General features: G+C 36.0%; 2 protein-coding genes across 4 annotated transcripts; both read left to right on the top strand.

The window, feature by feature from the left end:
- Positions 1 to 613: 613 nt before the first annotated feature.
- Positions 614 to 2,975, top strand: LOC113095034 (GTPase IMAP family member 4-like). Of its 2 annotated transcripts, none has more exons than XM_026260652.1 (4): positions 614 to 736; positions 1,286 to 1,404; positions 1,493 to 1,529; positions 1,701 to 2,973. In XM_026260652.1, the coding sequence occupies exons 1-4, from the start codon at positions 718 to 720 to the stop codon at positions 2,525 to 2,527; spliced, it is 1,002 nt and encodes a 333-aa protein (XP_026116437.1). In that variant the 5' UTR covers positions 614 to 717; the 3' UTR covers positions 2,528 to 2,973. The 2 variants fall into 2 exon arrangements, with proteins under 2 accessions (XP_026116437.1, XP_026116438.1); XM_026260653.1 differs by having other exon boundaries at positions 622 to 736; positions 1,355 to 1,404; positions 1,701 to 2,975.
- Positions 2,976 to 6,509: 3,534 nt separating this feature from the next.
- On the top strand, positions 6,510 to 11,068 carry LOC113095036 (GTPase IMAP family member 4-like). 2 transcript variants are annotated; one of them, XM_026260654.1, is made up of 4 exons: positions 6,510 to 6,753; positions 6,993 to 7,114; positions 7,203 to 7,272; positions 9,306 to 11,064. In XM_026260654.1, the coding sequence occupies exons 1-4, from the start codon at positions 6,735 to 6,737 to the stop codon at positions 10,037 to 10,039; spliced, it is 945 nt and encodes a 314-aa protein (XP_026116439.1). In that variant the 5' UTR covers positions 6,510 to 6,734; the 3' UTR covers positions 10,040 to 11,064. The 2 variants fall into 2 exon arrangements, with proteins under 2 accessions (XP_026116439.1, XP_026116440.1); XM_026260655.1 differs by lacking the exon at positions 6,510 to 6,753 and adding an exon at positions 6,847 to 6,896 and having other exon boundaries at positions 9,306 to 11,068.
- The last annotated feature ends 6,005 nt before the right edge of the window (positions 11,069 to 17,073 follow it).

Genomic DNA, 17,073 nt, shown 5'->3' with positions numbered 1-17,073 from the left:
AGAGAAAGTTGAGAGACGCAAGACCCAACACTCTGGATGAGCTTAAGGCCGCTATTGAAGCATCCTGGGCCTCCATAACACCTCAGCAGTGCCACAGGCTGATTGCCTCCATGCCACGCCACATTGAAGCAGTCATTTCTGCAAAAGGATTCCCGACCAAGTATTGAGTGCATAACTGAACATAATTATTTGAAGGTTGACTTTTTTTGTATTAAAAACACTTTTCTTTTATTGGTCGGATGAAATATGCTAATTTTTTGAGATAGGAATTTTGGGTTTTCATGAGCTGTATGGCAAAATCATCAGTATTAAAACAATAAAAGACCTGAAATATTTCAGTTGGTTTAATTTTTATCATTACATTATGGAAAATAATGAACTTTTATCACAATATGCTAATTTTTTTAGAAGGACCTGTATTATTATTATTTTATAATAGAATTAAACAATATTAATAATATTATTATTATTATTATTATTATTATTATTGTTACAACATAAAAAAACTACCATTAATTTGTTTTTGTGTAAAACTTTTTGTTTGGATAAATATCATTGACTGTCTTATTATGATGCAGCGGCGCCTTGTCTCCTGTAGATGGTAGTCTATACCCGACAACCCTTCCTGTGACGCAAGAACAATTTTAGCAAGTTTTTGAGTAAACGAAACTTTTGTTGGAAACAAAAACGGACCCAGTTAACATCTGTACATGCACGATGTGCCCTTCATTTAAAGGTGAGCTGTAACTTTAAAATGGTTTGTACCAACTTTTTGCATTGAAAAGCAATCTGATGATTGTAGCTATTTCATAAAAAACAATTTACAGTCTTTTTAGTGATTTTAACGAGACAACAATCGTTTATAGACAGTTGAAGCTTGATTTACAGCAGTACCAAACATAGTTGGTGTGATATAAGATGAAATCATAAAAACTGTAATGTGTACTTAGCCTAAAACTATGACCTGAAATTGCATTGTTTAGGGGCTCAAAGGCCATATGGAATATTTATTAAATTGAAAAATACTATAATGAAATATTATAGTAATAACTGCTGGAGAACAAATAACTGGGGAAATTGTTAAGTGTTGTTTTTGTTTGCTAAAACTTTGCTTGCTTCCGTAAAAAGAGATTTCCTGTTTTCTTCTTCACTGCATCAATCAAAATATTAAATAAATAAATGAATAAATACATAAATAAATGTTTACACAAACACACACACACACACACACATATATGTATATATATATATATATTTTATATATACACCATGACTTTCTTTTTAGCTGTGCAGGACACTTCTCCTGAACCATCAACAACGACCTCAAAGTTTTGGGATGCATTTGTCTCCCCAGAACTACTGATACTTTGTATAATTGTCCCTGCTATTGCAATAGGGATTCAGGTATGCTTAAGTTTGTATTTTGTCATTTATTAACAGTAAAAGCTGCCAAATGTGATAACATTTGTAACATTATATAAATCATTTCTAGATCTCCAAGCAACAAAAACAAGATTTGGATGATGTAGGCAGGTTATATATTTGTTATCTTTTTATATATACATGATAAATGGTATTACAATAGATTAATAAAGGTATATTTCATTGTTCTTTTAAATAGATGTTTGTAAACTTAATTATATTACCAAGAGTTTTAAAAAATTATATAATTATTGGTTAATGTTCGGTGCATCTTCTAGGCGATCCACTCCGGATTCTATTGGTTGGAAAAACAGGGGTGGGGAAAAGTGCAACAGGCAACACTATCCTGCGACAGAAGTTTTTCAAATCAGAGATATCATCTTCCTCTGTGACTGGACAGTGTGAAAAGTTTCATGCAATAATAAATGGCAGAAAGTTATCTGTCATTGACTCTCCAGGTCTGTTTGACACCAGCCTAACTGTAGATGAAGTGGTCAACAGAATTAAACTCTGTATCCCTCTCTCTGCTCCTGGTCCACACGTCTTCTTAGTTGTGATTCAGCTCGGCAGATTCACTGATGAAGAAGCAAAAGCTGTAAGAATCATTCAAGCTGTTTTTGGTGAGGAATCCTCCAATTACATCATGACATTGTTCACTCATGGAGATCGACTGGAGGGCAAAAACATTCACACATTTGTGCGGGAAAACCCAAAACTGCTCAGTTTCATCAAAACATGCAGTGGACGATACCATGTGTTCAATAATAAAGCACAAAACCCTGAACAGGTCAATCAGTTGCTCGACCAGATTGATAAAATGGTCACTGGGAATGGTGGTCAATACTACACCAGTGAGATGCTTGAAAGGGTAGAGAGAGCGATTGAGAAAGAGAAACAACGTCTCCTGAAGGAGAATGAGGAGCAGAGACAGAGAGAGATAGAAGCTCTGAGGACTCAACTTGAAGATGAGGCCTATGACAAAGCATTAAAAAAGTTAAACAATAAATATGAAGAGGAGGCAAGAATCCAAGCAGAGACTGGGCTTCCATACTTGATCCACTTGGTCAGTTCTTTGATTAAATCATTAAGCAAATTCTTCTGGTGATCTGGTGCACAAAAACTGTGGCTAGAAAAAGTTTTTATAAATATTTACTTTACAAAGACTTATTAATAAATAGAAACAAAGCGTGTTTACATTATTCTGGGGAATATGGAATCTGACTGTTTAATAATTTGAAAGTGGGTATATGAAGGTGCAAGAAAAATGTCTGAGAAATGTGTCTCTGTATTGCATGCTCTATATAAATGAAGGACTGCTTTCATTTTTGTGATCTATATAAATTGTACTTGAGATTTGTTTGTGTGTGTGAGATCCTATTATATATATATGCATTGTGACCTCATGCACTTGTTTTGCTTTATAAAGTTTTGCAATAAATCATGAAAAAGCAAGAAATAGAAGTCATTGACAGGATTTAATGCTGTGTTCCTCTTTCTGCTGCTGATCCACGTGTCTTCTTAGTTGTAATTCAATTGGGCAGATATACAGATGAACATGCAGTCAGAATTATAAAAAATATTTTTGGGTGAGGAATCCTCCACAAACACAATGGCACGGTTCACTCATCGATATCATCCGAAGGACAAAACATTCACACATTTGTGTGTAACAGCCCCAAGCTGCTCAGTTTCATAAAAACTTGTGGTGGAAGATTCCATGTATTTAACAATCAAGAACAAAATCCTGAACAAGTGATTCAGTTGTTTGAAAAGATTGGTAAAATAGTCATTGAGAATGGTGGGCAACAGTACACCAAAATGATGATTAACCCTTAGGGGACTAAGCCCTTTTTGGTCCGTTTTCTCTATTTTTACATTTCGGCTTATAAACCATATGTAATGAGGATGGACCACCATGTATTTGGTATCAATGGATTCAGAAGACCCTAAGCTACCATAAGCATGCATGCAATACGTCTATAAAGGAAGTATGAGTGACAAGTTGTACAATAAACTAGAGAATTTCAAAGACGAAAATGAGATTTTTGTCATTTATTACTGAAAATCCTACCTCACACAACAATAGTTAAAAGTTTTTGACCCAAAAATATATTTTTCAAACTCTTTGCTTGACAGAAATGGGTTAATGTTCAATCAAATGTGTAAAGAACAATTAAATAATTAACTTTATTTACAAACAGTCCTAGGCGTTTTTTTTATTTTTGGGACTAAGCCCTTTTTGGTCTGTTTTCTCTATTTTTATATTTGGGCTTATAAATCATATGTAAAGGAGATGAAACACCCTGTGTTTGGTATCTATGGATTCAGAAGACCCTAAGCTACCATAAGCATGCATGCAATATGTTTATATAAAGGAAGTATGAGTGAAAAATTTTACAATAAACTAGAGAATTTCAAAAACGAAAATTAGATTTTTGTCATTTATTACTGAAAAACACACAATATAAAAACAGTTTTTGAACAAAGAAAATATATTTTTTCAAACTCTTTGCTTGACAGAAATGTGTTATTGTTTAATCAAATGTGTAAAGAACAATTAAATAATTAACTTTTTTTAAAAAAAAAAACAGTCCTAGGCATGCCAGTGAGCAAAGCAAGGCCTCTCCAGGCCTTTCCAGTAATTGTTCCAGAGCTTGTTCTGCCGTAAATCTTTTACTGCTTGCCATTTTGATAAAACAATTCTGTAATAATGCTGTATCTCTCTCGAATTTATCTCTTTGTGCTCGCTAACACTCCGATTGCTTTCTGCTTTTTCCACGTGATGCTGATTCTCCGATCGCACGAATTTAGCTCTTTGTGCTCGCTAATACTCCGATCGCTCTCTGTAACACTCCCAATCGCTTTCTGCTTTCTCCACCCTGATGCTGATTCTCTGAACGCTTATTGATTACATGTCTTTTACTTTAGTCCAGCCAGCTTTTACAACGCTACAGCACAGCAGAGCTACAGAGTCCTCTGAATCGCTAGAAGACATAACCTTCCTCTGATTGGGTTAGAAAAATACTCCTCCCAGCGGCAATTTTTCCATTGGCTGTTGCGTGTTAAATCTGCCTAGCACAATCGTTTTCATTGGCCTGTTTACGCAGTGGTATTGCGCAATAAGGGAAGTGTTTAATATACAAACTGGACACCGCTGTTTTCAGCGGAATCTGAGGAAGACGGCAAAAAAAACCGCATCTCTCTAGCATTAATAGTTTTTGAGATAACTACACATTTGTAAAAGTATGCCATTTTGGGCGGTACCGCCCAATCCGTCCCCAGAGGGTTAACCTCAAGTAAGCGACTGAGGCGGAAATTGCACTTCCTGAAATAGAAAGAGGAGCAGAGACAGAAGAAAACAAGGTCTGAGGACTACACTTGGTAGAGAAGCTCCTGACAATGCAAAAGAAAACTGCAATGAATATGAACTGCTACTTTTGCTTTCACATGGAATAATTTTTTAACTAACTGGATTACATTATATTATATTAGATTAGATTCAACTTTATTGTAATTGCACATGTAATGTAGAAGGCAAGGAAATGCAGTTAGCATCTAACCAGAAGTGCAATAAGCAGTAACTACAGAATATACAAGGTCTACAATATGTACAATAAATATACAGATAAGGAAGTATTATGGACATAATTTACAGATTTTAAATACTATCAGCACGATATAAAGATACTTGTACTATGAACATACTATACAGATGGATTATGTAAAAGTGTACACCAGGCAGAAACTATGAACATATGAACATCAATTACACTAGTGCAAAGGACAATAAAGTGCATAGAAAATATTTCAGTGTGCAAATGGATTACTCAGTATTCTGGATGAACAGACAGCAGTGCAAGTAATAACAAGTTTACTGTTTTTTGCTTGTTGTAAATGTAAAATATCTGCCCTTTCATTGAGTTGAGTTGAGAAACCGGAAATAAATTGCAAAGAAAATGTTGTATGAGAGTTTCACCATGTGTCGTTCTGTATTTTGAAAATACAAATCAATAGCCTTACATACACACCCATAATTTGCATATGTTTTAAATCATTGGCAATTGCTGTGTCCAAAATTGTTCACTTGTTTGCTACTGCTTAGGTTAATGTTTTAAAATGCACTATGAAGGAGCAAACCAACAATGTGAAGTAATTTTGTGTCAAGTCAGTGTAACTGAGAGAGAGATTTTGGACATATTTGTACTTCACTTTACAAATACCTTACTTTGTGGAGCAGAATAGGTTGTCAATATCTATTTTGTTCCATCAGTTATCAATAATCAATCTGTGCTTGAGAGTTGGTACATGCCATTACATTTGTGTACTTTTTTTTTCTGGGACATAACATAAAAATAAACTATGTATTGAATTATTAAAAGCATGTGTGGCTCTTGGGCTTTGCTCTAGGGCCCTATATTGACCAGCCACCACAAAACTTACTCTGTCACATAGTCGGGAACAGATACAAATACATCCGCAGTATATTGTTTATAAATAATGAGACTAACGTTTTTTATTCTCTGTTCAGTGGATGTGCATGGAACTTGGTCTAACATCTGTTGGAATGTCAATCAAAAGGAGCATGAGTCCATTTTACAGTGCAACAATGGATGCAGAGTTGATGCTGACGAGGAGAACCTGTCCCAAAGAACATTTCAGCGTGTATAACAGACTGAAAAGGAAGTCAACCTTAAGTTTTTTTTATTTATTTTATTCTCCGGTTGTACCACAATGTTAAGTGTTGTTGATTGGTCATTAATAGAATGGCTTTAATGGAAATTGTGGTACATGTGGTTCTCTATTCTAATGTGTTGCCTTTTATTGATGGCTTGTTAAAACTACTAAATCCTAAAGGAATATGTCCCAAAAAACCTAACAGGAAATTTGAATGATTTTAATGGTTAATGGTTAATGGTTGAACGCTTGTAATGTTTGTAATGGTGCCCTATTTGTAGTGATGTTTATCTTGTTCTATTTTACAGAAGGGTTGTGACTCTACATTTCATATGAATTTCAACATTTCAGACATTTTCAATATTTTTTTAAATATTAATTACTATTAACTAATTTTTGTGTAAAACATATTTATGTGGAAAAGTTCAGCTTTATCTCCTGTTTCTGATTAAGAAATGTCTAAACAGGCGACGTGCTGCTTTACCGATTGATAAATCTCATCATGCAGTTGCGTCTTGTGTCCTGTAGATGGTCTACACAGAAAACCCTTCCTGTGAAGCAAGGCTGGTCGTTCTCCTGAATAGGAAAGTAAAACGAAACCTAGTTCAGTCACGTCTACTCGCACAACTATCTGCACTATGTGCTCTTCATTTAAAATTAAGTCGTAAATTATGTTTTTATCTCCATTAGTAAGAATCGTTTATACTAACATATATCTGAACTGAAAGCCTGCGGATTAAAGTAGTTATTTAATAAAAGTCCAGTGTTTTGTGTAATCGAGAGGCGGTACCTGGTAGCTGGTTGGTGTAAAATTCATACAATATATATTAGGATTAGCAAACTAGCATGAAAAGTGTATTTAATGATCTAGTGATCTATTTTACATGCTTTTACAGCTGTGTATGACATTTCTCTAAGACCATCAACAATGACCTCAAAGTCTTGGAACTCTCCAACTTTCTCTACAAGATTATTGTTGCTTTGTGTAATTGTTGCAGCTGTTTCAATAGGACTTCAGGTATGCTTACATACACTTAGAATATGCACTCATACTTTCTCCTGTTTTCATTCTACGCTGATTATCTTTTTGACATGTACTGTATAAGTGGACAAGTGTCATCTCAAGCAACAAAAATAGCATCTTTAAACAACAAAAACAGGATTTGGATGATACAGGTAAGATATTGTTTTATTATCAATCTGTATACCCCCCCCCCCAATAAATAAAATAAAAAACACGTTTACACGTAACGTTTCACAAAATTCACGGTTCAGTTCGATACGATACACTGATGTCACGGTTCGGTTCTGTACGTTTTAGATACAGCAAAATGTAAAAACACGGGTCATGTGACAAGAACTAACCAATCAGCTTCATCCTTTCCCCTAACAACATTGAAAGCTCAGCCAAGATGAAGGAACAGCTGATCATAGTTGTATATGGATTGCAATTTTGAAATAAATTTATTAGCAGAGCTACTGCAAGCGATTTTTAGAGCTGCAAATCCATTTATCCTTTGCTGAAATTTCCGCGTCTCATGGAGAGAGCACTTCATTGTTGCTTAGCAAAGACAGACGCCTCATGAGCACTTCTGCACGAGCACTTTGGAAAGGAAGAGAAAGCGGCGCGACTAGCGTTTTCCACGCGTTTTTAGGCACGATATGTGAAACAGACCAGAAATAGAAGATCCTCCAATAACCAACAGGTCTGGTATTTGAGTGCACTTTGGATTCCCTGTAATGGGAAGCTTAAATAGCTTAAAGGGAATCCAAAGTGCACCCAAACACCAGACCTGTTGGTTATTGGAGGATCTTCTATTTCTGGTCTGTTAAACGCATTGGCCATTTTGCAACGAGCCTTCAGCGCGTGCTGAGTGAGCGAGCGCCTGACTGAGTAGCCTAACATAAACATATAAGTTGGTGTTTTTTTCTTCTTCGGGAGTGTCAGGGGCGTTGCCTGTTACGTTGTTTGGGTTATTGGGCTACCTTGTTGAACGCATATCATTATATTTCTCTTTTTTTTTTTTTTTTTTATATAATTAATTAGTCCAACGAACCGTTCGGTATACATAATGCGTACCGCGTACCGAACCGAAAGCCTCGTACCGAACGGTTCAATACGAATACGCGCATCGTTACACCCCTAATATATATATATATATATATATATATATATATGGGACACTGTACAAATTGTGAGTAAAAAAGGAATGCAATAATTTACAAATCAAATAAACTTATATTTTATTCACAATAGAATATAGATAACATATCAACTGTTGGAAGTGAGACATTTTGAAATGTCATGATAAATATTGGCTCATTTTGGATTTCATGATAGCTACACATCCCAAACAAGTTGGTACAGGTAGCAATAAGAGGCCGGAAAAGTTAAATGTACATATAAGGTACAGCTGGAGGACCAATTTGCAACTTATTAGGTGAATTGGCAACATGGTTGGGTATAAAAAGGGCCTCTCAGAGTGGCAGTGTCTCTCAGAAGTCAAGATGGGCAGAGGATCACCAATTCCCCCAATGCTGCGGTGAAAAATAGTGGAGCAATATCAGAAAGGTGTTTCCACAGAAAAATGGGAAAGAGTTTGAAGTTATCATCATCATCTACAGTGCATAATATCATCCAAAGATTCAGAGCATCTGGAACAATCTCTGTGTGTAAGGGTCAAGACCGGAAAACCATACTGGATGCCAGTGATCTTCTGGCCCTTAGACATCACTGCATCACATACAGGAATGCTACTCTAGATCACAACATGGGCTCAGGAATACTTCCAGCGAAAACTGCCGGTGAACACCATCCACCGTGCCTGCAGTTCAGATCATTCACCCATAGAAAACATTTGGTGCATCATAAAGATGCAACAAGGAAGACTAAGACAGTTGAGCAGCTAGAAGCCTGTATTAGACAAGAATGGGACAACGTTCCTATTCCTAAACTTGAGCAACTTCTCTCCTCAGTCCCCAGACATTTGCAGACTGTTATAAAAAGAGGAGGGGATGCCACACAGTGGTAAACACGGCCTTGTCCCAACTTTTTTGAGATGTGTTGATGCCATGAAATTTAAAGTCAACTTATTTTTTCCTTAAAATGATATATATCATCGACAATTATGATTTTTATCTTAATCATGCAGCCCTAATATATATATATATAAACAAGAGTTCTCGTTAATGTTTGGTGCATCTTCCAGGCGAGCCGCTCCGGATTCTTTTGGTTGGAAAAACAGGCAACGGAAAAAGCACAACAGGCAACACTATCCTGGGACAGAAGGTTTTTAAATCAGAGATATCATCTTCCTCTGTGACTGGACAATGTGAAAAATTTAATGCAATTATAAACAGCAGAAATGTATCCGTCATTGACTCTCCAGGTCTGTTTGACACCAGCCTAAGTGAAGATGAGGTGGTCAACAGAATTAAACTCTGTATCCCTCTTTCTGCTCCTGGTCCACACGTCTTCTTAGTTGTGATTCAGCTCGGCAGATTCACTGATGAAGAAGCAGAAGCTGTAAGAATCATTCAAGCCGTTTTTGGTGAGGAATCCTCCAATTACATCATGACATTGTTCACTCATGGAGATCGACTGGAGGGCAAAAACATTCACACGTTTGTGCGTAACAGCCCCAAACTGCTGAGTTTCATTAAAACTTGCAGTGGACGATACCATGTGTTCAATAATAAAGCACAAAACCCTGAACAGGTCAATCAGTTGCTCGACCAGATTGATAAAATGGTCACTGGGAATGGTGGTCAATACTACACCAGTGAGATGCTTGAAAGGGCTGAGAGAGCGATTGAGAAAGAGAAACAACGTCTCCTGAAGGAGAATGAGGAGCAGAGACAGAGAGAGATAGAAGCTCTGAGGACTCAACTTGAAGATGAGGCCTATGACAAAGCATTAAAAAAGTTAAACAATAATAAATGACCAGCTGGCAAGATACCAAGCTCAGAATGATCCAGACTTGAAAATTCTTATTTTGTCCAAGTCACAATAAAAGCACATCTAGAAACAGATTTTTTTTGCCTTTGTTTAAACCAAGGTATAGTTAGCTTTTGACTTAAAGGTACTATATAATTTCTGTCTACAACTGCTGTATTATAGAGTATATGAAAATGTACATGTGTAGATTATGTACTTTTCTCTAACATTCTTAGAACTTATCATCATTCTTTAGAACTTATCATGTTGATCTATGACTTAATTTTTTAATGTATACATTTAACGAGAGATTAGAATTTAAAATACATTGTACTTTTAAAAAAGCTGTCACTGGGGCGCTGCCCTTTCAGTGGGCACTAATATGTAATATTTAGGTACTAATATGTTTTAATAACTTTATGTATTAATATGGACCTTTAAGGTGTTAATTTGAACCATTTAGAGGTAAAGAAAGTACAAAAGTGTACCATTTTTAAAGGTAGCTACTGTACCACCCCATTGACTGGTTTTGTACCTTTTCTCTCTCTCTCTCTTTGAAAGTGTGTAATATAGTTCATTTTAATGCTCGGTGAAACATCCAAGTGGAGTTCTTGATTCTTTTAGTTGGAGGGATGGGAAAAAATTCAACTTTTCTCTATGACTGGACAATTTAAATAATACAGTGCAGCCGGTCTCATGAAAATGCGTATCAAGAGTATGCCAAATAAAAACAAAAACTTGTGGTATTGATACACATTTTGTACTTTGCTGTGCATATAATAAACAGTTTTTGTGTGCATATGATAAGAAATTTGTTGACGTGAATACGATATGCAGTTTTCACATACATACTGTATGTTTCGCTTAAACCCCACAACCCTAATCCTACCCATTGCGTGGCATATACACATGCCAAAGTTGATTTTTGCATATCAATACCATGAGTCCAAACTATTTTTGGTGAGGAATCCTCCATATACACCATGGCACTGCTCAGTCATCGTGGAGATCAACTGCAGGACAAAACAGTTTAGTTTCATAAAACTTGTAGTGGACAATACCACATGTTATGTTCAACAATAAAGAACAAAATCTAGAACAATGCTGTTAATTTATCCATCCTTAGGCCAGCCCAGATGTAGATGACTTTTTTTCTTGAGTATAACAGTAATGAAGAGTTTTAGTAAAAACCGTGGTCCTTGGTGATTCATAAAGTCAGTGGATGTCTGTATTTAAGAATAAAAAAAAGCATATCAGGGAACACAAAACTCTGATATATTGAGGCATTTTGAAGTGAAGATTGGGCTGTTCAAGAAACTACAAACTACCTTTAATGAATAGCCTTAGGAATGGTCCAGAGGGATGTCCGGTTCATTTATTCATTTTTTGAACTGGTTATTTTTGGTCAATTAGTTGAATCAGTTAACCAAATTAGACTGAACCATCTGAAACTGTTTGTGGCTCAAGCAGCACAGATCTACAAGTTGCTCACTCAGTTTTGGAAAAGTACTGCTGTATATGATCCTGTGAAGCTGGTTCTGTCAACTAACTCAGTGCTCCAGTTCCTCCAACAAGTCACTGAACTGAGGAAACAGTTCAGACCCGTGCTGAAGACAGATAAGCTGGTGAAAACATGAAAGTTTGTATGGTTTTTCATTGTTAATGTAACAACTAAAAATCTTATTTACTGTTCTACTTAAACAAATCAGGCAGAATTAATTTCTGTGTCGTCCCAGAAGATGGCATTTGCAGCTTAAATCATCCATTTTCCAAACCGCTGGTCCAATATGGCTACAAAAAATATATCATACAGGTATACATTTCTTTTATTTTTGAAATAGTCTATAGGTTAGGGTTTATACATGCTAGTTTGCCTGATAGAGTTAAAAATAAAAAGGGGTGGGAAATCTACATGTAAATGAATCTCTCCATTATAAGGAAGAGGAAAAATATAGACTGCACGAACAGGCATCCAGACTCTAATGAGCTCCACATCAAGGGTAGGTTTTAACTTGCATTTTATATCAATTATAAAAACTCAATACTTTTTTTTTTAAGTTGACATTATATTTTCTAAAAGGGAAAAAGTCTTTTTTTCTGTTGTTATTAGCCACTAACTGCAGAGTTGAATTAGACCACAGAGACAGAAAAAAGAATGGATAAAAAATTCATATAAAGCATAAGCATAGTGTAAACCTTGCTTTCAAGTCAGAGATGTTTGTTGGTGGTGTAATAATATACTTCCTATTCATCGGGAAGAAGGAGGCGGGAACCAGCGCACAATCAAAATGAAACTTTAATAATCACAAAATAAACAAATAATCACAAAACAACTCAAATAAAAACCAAAACATAAAATAAGGCCCAGGCCTGGTCCTCTCTCGTCCTTCACTATCGTCGCTCCAGTTTTATATCCTTCCATCTCCTACGTGGGACTCGAGACCGGCGTTGGGGCGCAGGTGTCGCTGATTTCCCAATCATTCCGCCGGCCTCACTCCTTGTTCCCACATCCCTCGGCCCCGCCCCACTCGCCACAGTTGGCCGTTTACTTTTTTTTATGAAGTTATGAACCAAACTGCTGAGTTTCATTAAAACTTGCAGTGGACGATACCACGTGTTTAACAATAAAGAACAAAACCCTGAACAGGTCAATCAGTTGCTCGACCAGATTGATAAAATGAGATGCTTGAAAGGGCTGAGAGAGCGATTGAGAAAGAGAAACAACGTCTCCTGAAGGAGAATGAGGAGCAGAGACAGAGAGAGATAGAAGCTCTGAGGACTCAACTTGAAGGCGAGGTCCTTAAAAAGCTGAAGAAGATTTGAAGTATAAACATGAACAGGATGCAAGACGACAAGCTGAGAGAAGCACTTCAGTTTTTTGTCAAATCTTAAAATTTTTGGCCTATTGTGTGAAGAATTTTTTTAAATTAGACTAATTGTGGAAAATAAGTTTTCACCATATTTCATGCTTTTTATAATTAAAAGGAAAGTCTCTTATATGTCTATGAAGCTTTTAACAGTAAATATTCATTAAGTTATTTTTTCAAATCATTTGAATGAAAACTCTAAAGTTGTTCAGGAATGCTAAATTAAATGCCATTAAAACTGTTTATATTAAAAGGGGTCATATGATGCGATTTACATTTTTTCTTTCTCTTTCTCAGTTGGCCAATCAGAACAGACTGTGCTTGTCGGAAGGAGGGACTTTGTAGAAAATGAGCATTAGAGGACAATGTAAATGTTTTGGATGTACTGTATCAAATATTTGATTATTGGCAGTGAAGTACCAAAAAACAGTTCATGTCCGCCAAGCAACAACAATATCCACAGCATCCATCACAGGAGATTGTGCCTTTTAAAAACTAATCTGGGAATTGGACTGTAAATTTTGTGCCATATGGACATCACTTTAATATAGTCACCACTGATAAATTTAACTTATTTACAATGTAGAAAAATTATTCTGTGAAGCTGCTTTACAATTATGGTGAACAGTGCTATAAAAGGGAATGTGAATTGAATTGTAAAATTTGATTCATATAAAATTATAAGAGGAAAACCTGAAATCTGGAGAAGGCAAAAAGTAAGGGAGAGATCAATTGTTTTTGCTTGTTTGTGAGATCTGAATTTTCCCTTTTGTATACATTTTGCTGTACAGAATATTTACATATAGTACAGAACAGGATGTAATTTACTGCTACATTTTTGACTGAATTACTTTCAGTTACATGGCATTTCACCCATTTTTTTTTTATTACACAATTTTACACATTTTGTTGTGGGTACTTCAAGGGTAGAGGAGAACCGGGGCGAAAGTAACACGGGACGAAAGTAACAAAGCGATTTTCTCAGAGCCTATTACTGCATTTGCATTCCCAGCTATGACAGAATGTTCAGCATGCAATCCTTGACGGAGCTGAGAAATATCATGTGATTTCCTCATCGTTTCCCGAAGTTAGGTCCGTAAAACTGTTTTCGAGTACAAAAAGTAAATTGTTGAAGCAATTATTAATTTTTTTTTTATTAGTCGTGTTGTTTTTCTTGTTTCATGTGTCAAAGTAATGATCAATCTACAGGTTATTAAGTGCTTTAACACATCCTAAAGTTTGCATTTTCTATTTTTTTTTATATAAAATTAAATCGAGTTTAAATGTCAGGAGTTCCTGTCGGGACGAAAGTAACAGTTGTTACTTTTGTCCCACTACAGTCACAAAAAGTATTTATTTTGTTCCAGTGCATGCTATATTGTGAATTTCTGTGTCCTGCATCATTTCTTACAAATGTTAATGTCATATTATACCAAAATAATATGTCTGAGTGAGGGTCAGAAAGACAGACAGAGGTCTGGTTTTATCCAGATGTTTTTGAGAGGGTGTTTTTTTTATTATGCTAATGTGATACAATTTTTATATTGTGCATTCTGTAGAATTTTTTTATTATTATATAAAAATACATTGAAATTTACAATAAAAAATACAGTCAGGTTTTAAGACATCTGATGAAACTTAAACTTAAAATGAAAATATGAAGATGTAATTTAATAATTTTTTTTGCAAAGATAAAAGGACAAAATATGTTTGCAGTTATTTATTAACAAGGTCACAATCAGGTATACTTAAGAAAAATAAGAGTAACAGAAAATAATCTAGCTTATATTGTTGTGTTACTTTTGACCCACCTGTGTGTTACTTTCGTCCCAGCCGATGGGGTCGAAAGTAACAATGTTCAATTTATGTTCAAAGTGAAATTATACTGAAGTCTTTCTACATTTCTACAAAATACCACCTGGTATTGTTAGACCACACTTATGAGTTACTGGCCACAGCAGAAATATATCTCTGTATACAACATTATCTTTTAAAATGAAGTTTTTTCTGAAAAATTGTACTTTCGCCCCTGCTCTACCCTAAATAAAGAACTGGGACTGGTTGCATTAAATGTTTAAACTAGTCTTAAAAAGTTATTAATCTATTTTTTTTAAGACTGGTCTATTTGGTCTAGTCTTTTTTAATTTAGTTATGAAAAGGTAGATTGGTCGTATTTGCATAATTACTCCTTGGCAACTGCTAGTTGGTCAAACTAGCTCTTAAGACAATCTTAACATTGTGTCTGTGGAACTGGCTTCTGGTTGATTAAATAAGTGAAAGTGACATGGCAAAGTATGGTGACCCATACTCAGAGCTCTGCATTTATCCCATCCAAACAGCACACACAGCAGTGAGTACACCTGGAGCAGTGGGCATGTTTTGCTGAAAATATCCAGGGAGCAGTTGGTGGTTCAGTGCCTTGCTCAAGGGCCAACCCAGTCTCATATAAAAACGTACCCTGACTACGTTGGTCCAAAGTGCAAAACGTAGAGGGGTTACAATAATGGCCCTTGAATTGTATGACTGTTACGTTTTTTTTGCCTATTCTTTTCCTATTGTTCAACGGCACCTCAGTCAAGGTGTTGAGCATGGAAAGAGCACTGTACATTAATTTCCCCCTCTTATAAACCCAAGACTCAAACCCACAACCCTTGGGTTACAAATCCAACTCACTAACAATTAGGCCACAACTTCCCTTTCTATACAAAATATTTTTTGTATTATTGTCTTTACTCTTTACTTCAAAACATATCTTGTTTTAAATGGAAATATTTTGAAATATGTAGGAAGGGTGAAGAGAGAGAGAGGGAAGACATTTTGAAATGTAGGTCAGCATTGCTGTCTAATCAGCCAATATTGTCTTTAATAGCCTGCATGGCACTTTATCTTTTATAACATTGGATTTTGATCAAATGTAATCAATCTTATTTTTTGTAAAATGTTGCAACAAGTTTTTTCTTTTTTTTTAAATTACAGTTTTGGACAGTTTTAATACATAAAAAAAAACAAAAAAAAAAACATTAAAGTAAATACAAATGAGCATGCAAAGCAAGTATCCATGTGGAGAAATTCCGTGTGGAGCATGCTCCCCATTTACACAATTTTCTCACCTTTTCCCCACGTAACTGTTTGAATCTCTGTATCAAAATAGCAGCAACATTGGGCTATAGGCCTGTTTGTTTTTGTGCTTTCACATATCAATATCATTTGGCAAAAATTACTTAGAGCACTGTGTACACGCTGTCACAGGACCAGACAGGTGTTCAGGAGACAGTGACTACGTTTACAAGCTGTTAAAATTCGGGTTATGGTCGGGTTAAGGTCACTATTCGGGTTTCTGAAACATTCTGGATAACCCGTTTACATGCGTGAGCAGAGAGAGTTACTCCTGTATACATGGAATGTGTAATCAGTCACCAATATCCCGATGTAAACAGCGACGCACGGTTAGCGTCTGGACGTAAGACGCAATATGCGTCATTTCCGATTCTTCTTCCTGTATCCAAAGACTCAAAAGACCAAGATTCCTTGCGAATAGAACATGCGCAGAACACACATTTTGATGGGGATATGCCGAAACGCGTTTACAAGACCAAATATTCGGGTTAGAAAAGGGGCATATGAGCATATCCGGGTTTTTGCCGGTGTTTACATGGCCGTGCGCTAATTATTGCTAATATCCCGGTTTTGAACGGGTTATTGGGTGCATGTAAATGTAGTCACTGAAGATAATGGGTGAGTCGGCAATTGGTAACTTAACTTAACTCTGGGGATGATAATTCTTACTTATTGCAGGAACACCGAGATGAAGCAGACGAGACTGAAGAGTGACTGGGAAGCAGAAAGACACATGGAAGTTAATCATAGGTGTCACAGTGTCTGGGTTGTATTCCACTGGGAATCCACTAGATGTCCTCCTTCCCCACGGTGTCTGTCACTTTATTAATTATTCCTCACGTCCTCTGCTTAATTTGCACCCAGCTGTCACTAGTTACTAATCATTACACTCGGTCTAATTCCCATTAGCGTTTGTCTCTCCTTGTGTATTTAACCCGGTCTGTCTTAGTATGTGTCAAGGAGTCCTTGTCAATTCATGTCCGTCATCTTGTCGTGCTCTTACCCTGTGTCCTTGTAGGTTTGGTTTGGTTTGGTTTTTGTCTGGTATGGACACCT

This window comes from Carassius auratus, unplaced genomic scaffold (genome assembly GCF_003368295.1).
Source record: "Carassius auratus strain Wakin unplaced genomic scaffold, ASM336829v1 scaf_tig00215565, whole genome shotgun sequence".
NCBI classification, from domain to species: Eukaryota; Metazoa; Chordata; class Actinopteri; order Cypriniformes; family Cyprinidae; genus Carassius; species Carassius auratus.
This window is presented reverse-complemented; position numbering and strand designations above follow the sequence as displayed.

What these genes read in the sequence shown, in the direction of transcription:
- LOC113095036 (XM_026260654.1), top strand. An exon ending in CTGTTTCAATAGGACTTCAG is followed by an intron (nt 7,115 to 7,202) that starts GTATGCTTACAT and finishes GTACTGTATAAG; the next exon opens with TGGACAAGTGTCATCTCAAG. An exon ending in ACAGGATTTGGATGATACAG is followed by an intron (nt 7,273 to 9,305) that starts GTAAGATATTGT and finishes TGCATCTTCCAG; the next exon opens with GCGAGCCGCTCCGGATTCTT.
- LOC113095034 (XM_026260652.1), top strand. An exon ending in CTATTGCAATAGGGATTCAG is followed by an intron (nt 1,405 to 1,492) that starts GTATGCTTAAGT and finishes AATCATTTCTAG; the next exon opens with ATCTCCAAGCAACAAAAACA. An exon ending in ACAAGATTTGGATGATGTAG is followed by an intron (nt 1,530 to 1,700) that starts GCAGGTTATATA and finishes TGCATCTTCTAG; the next exon opens with GCGATCCACTCCGGATTCTA.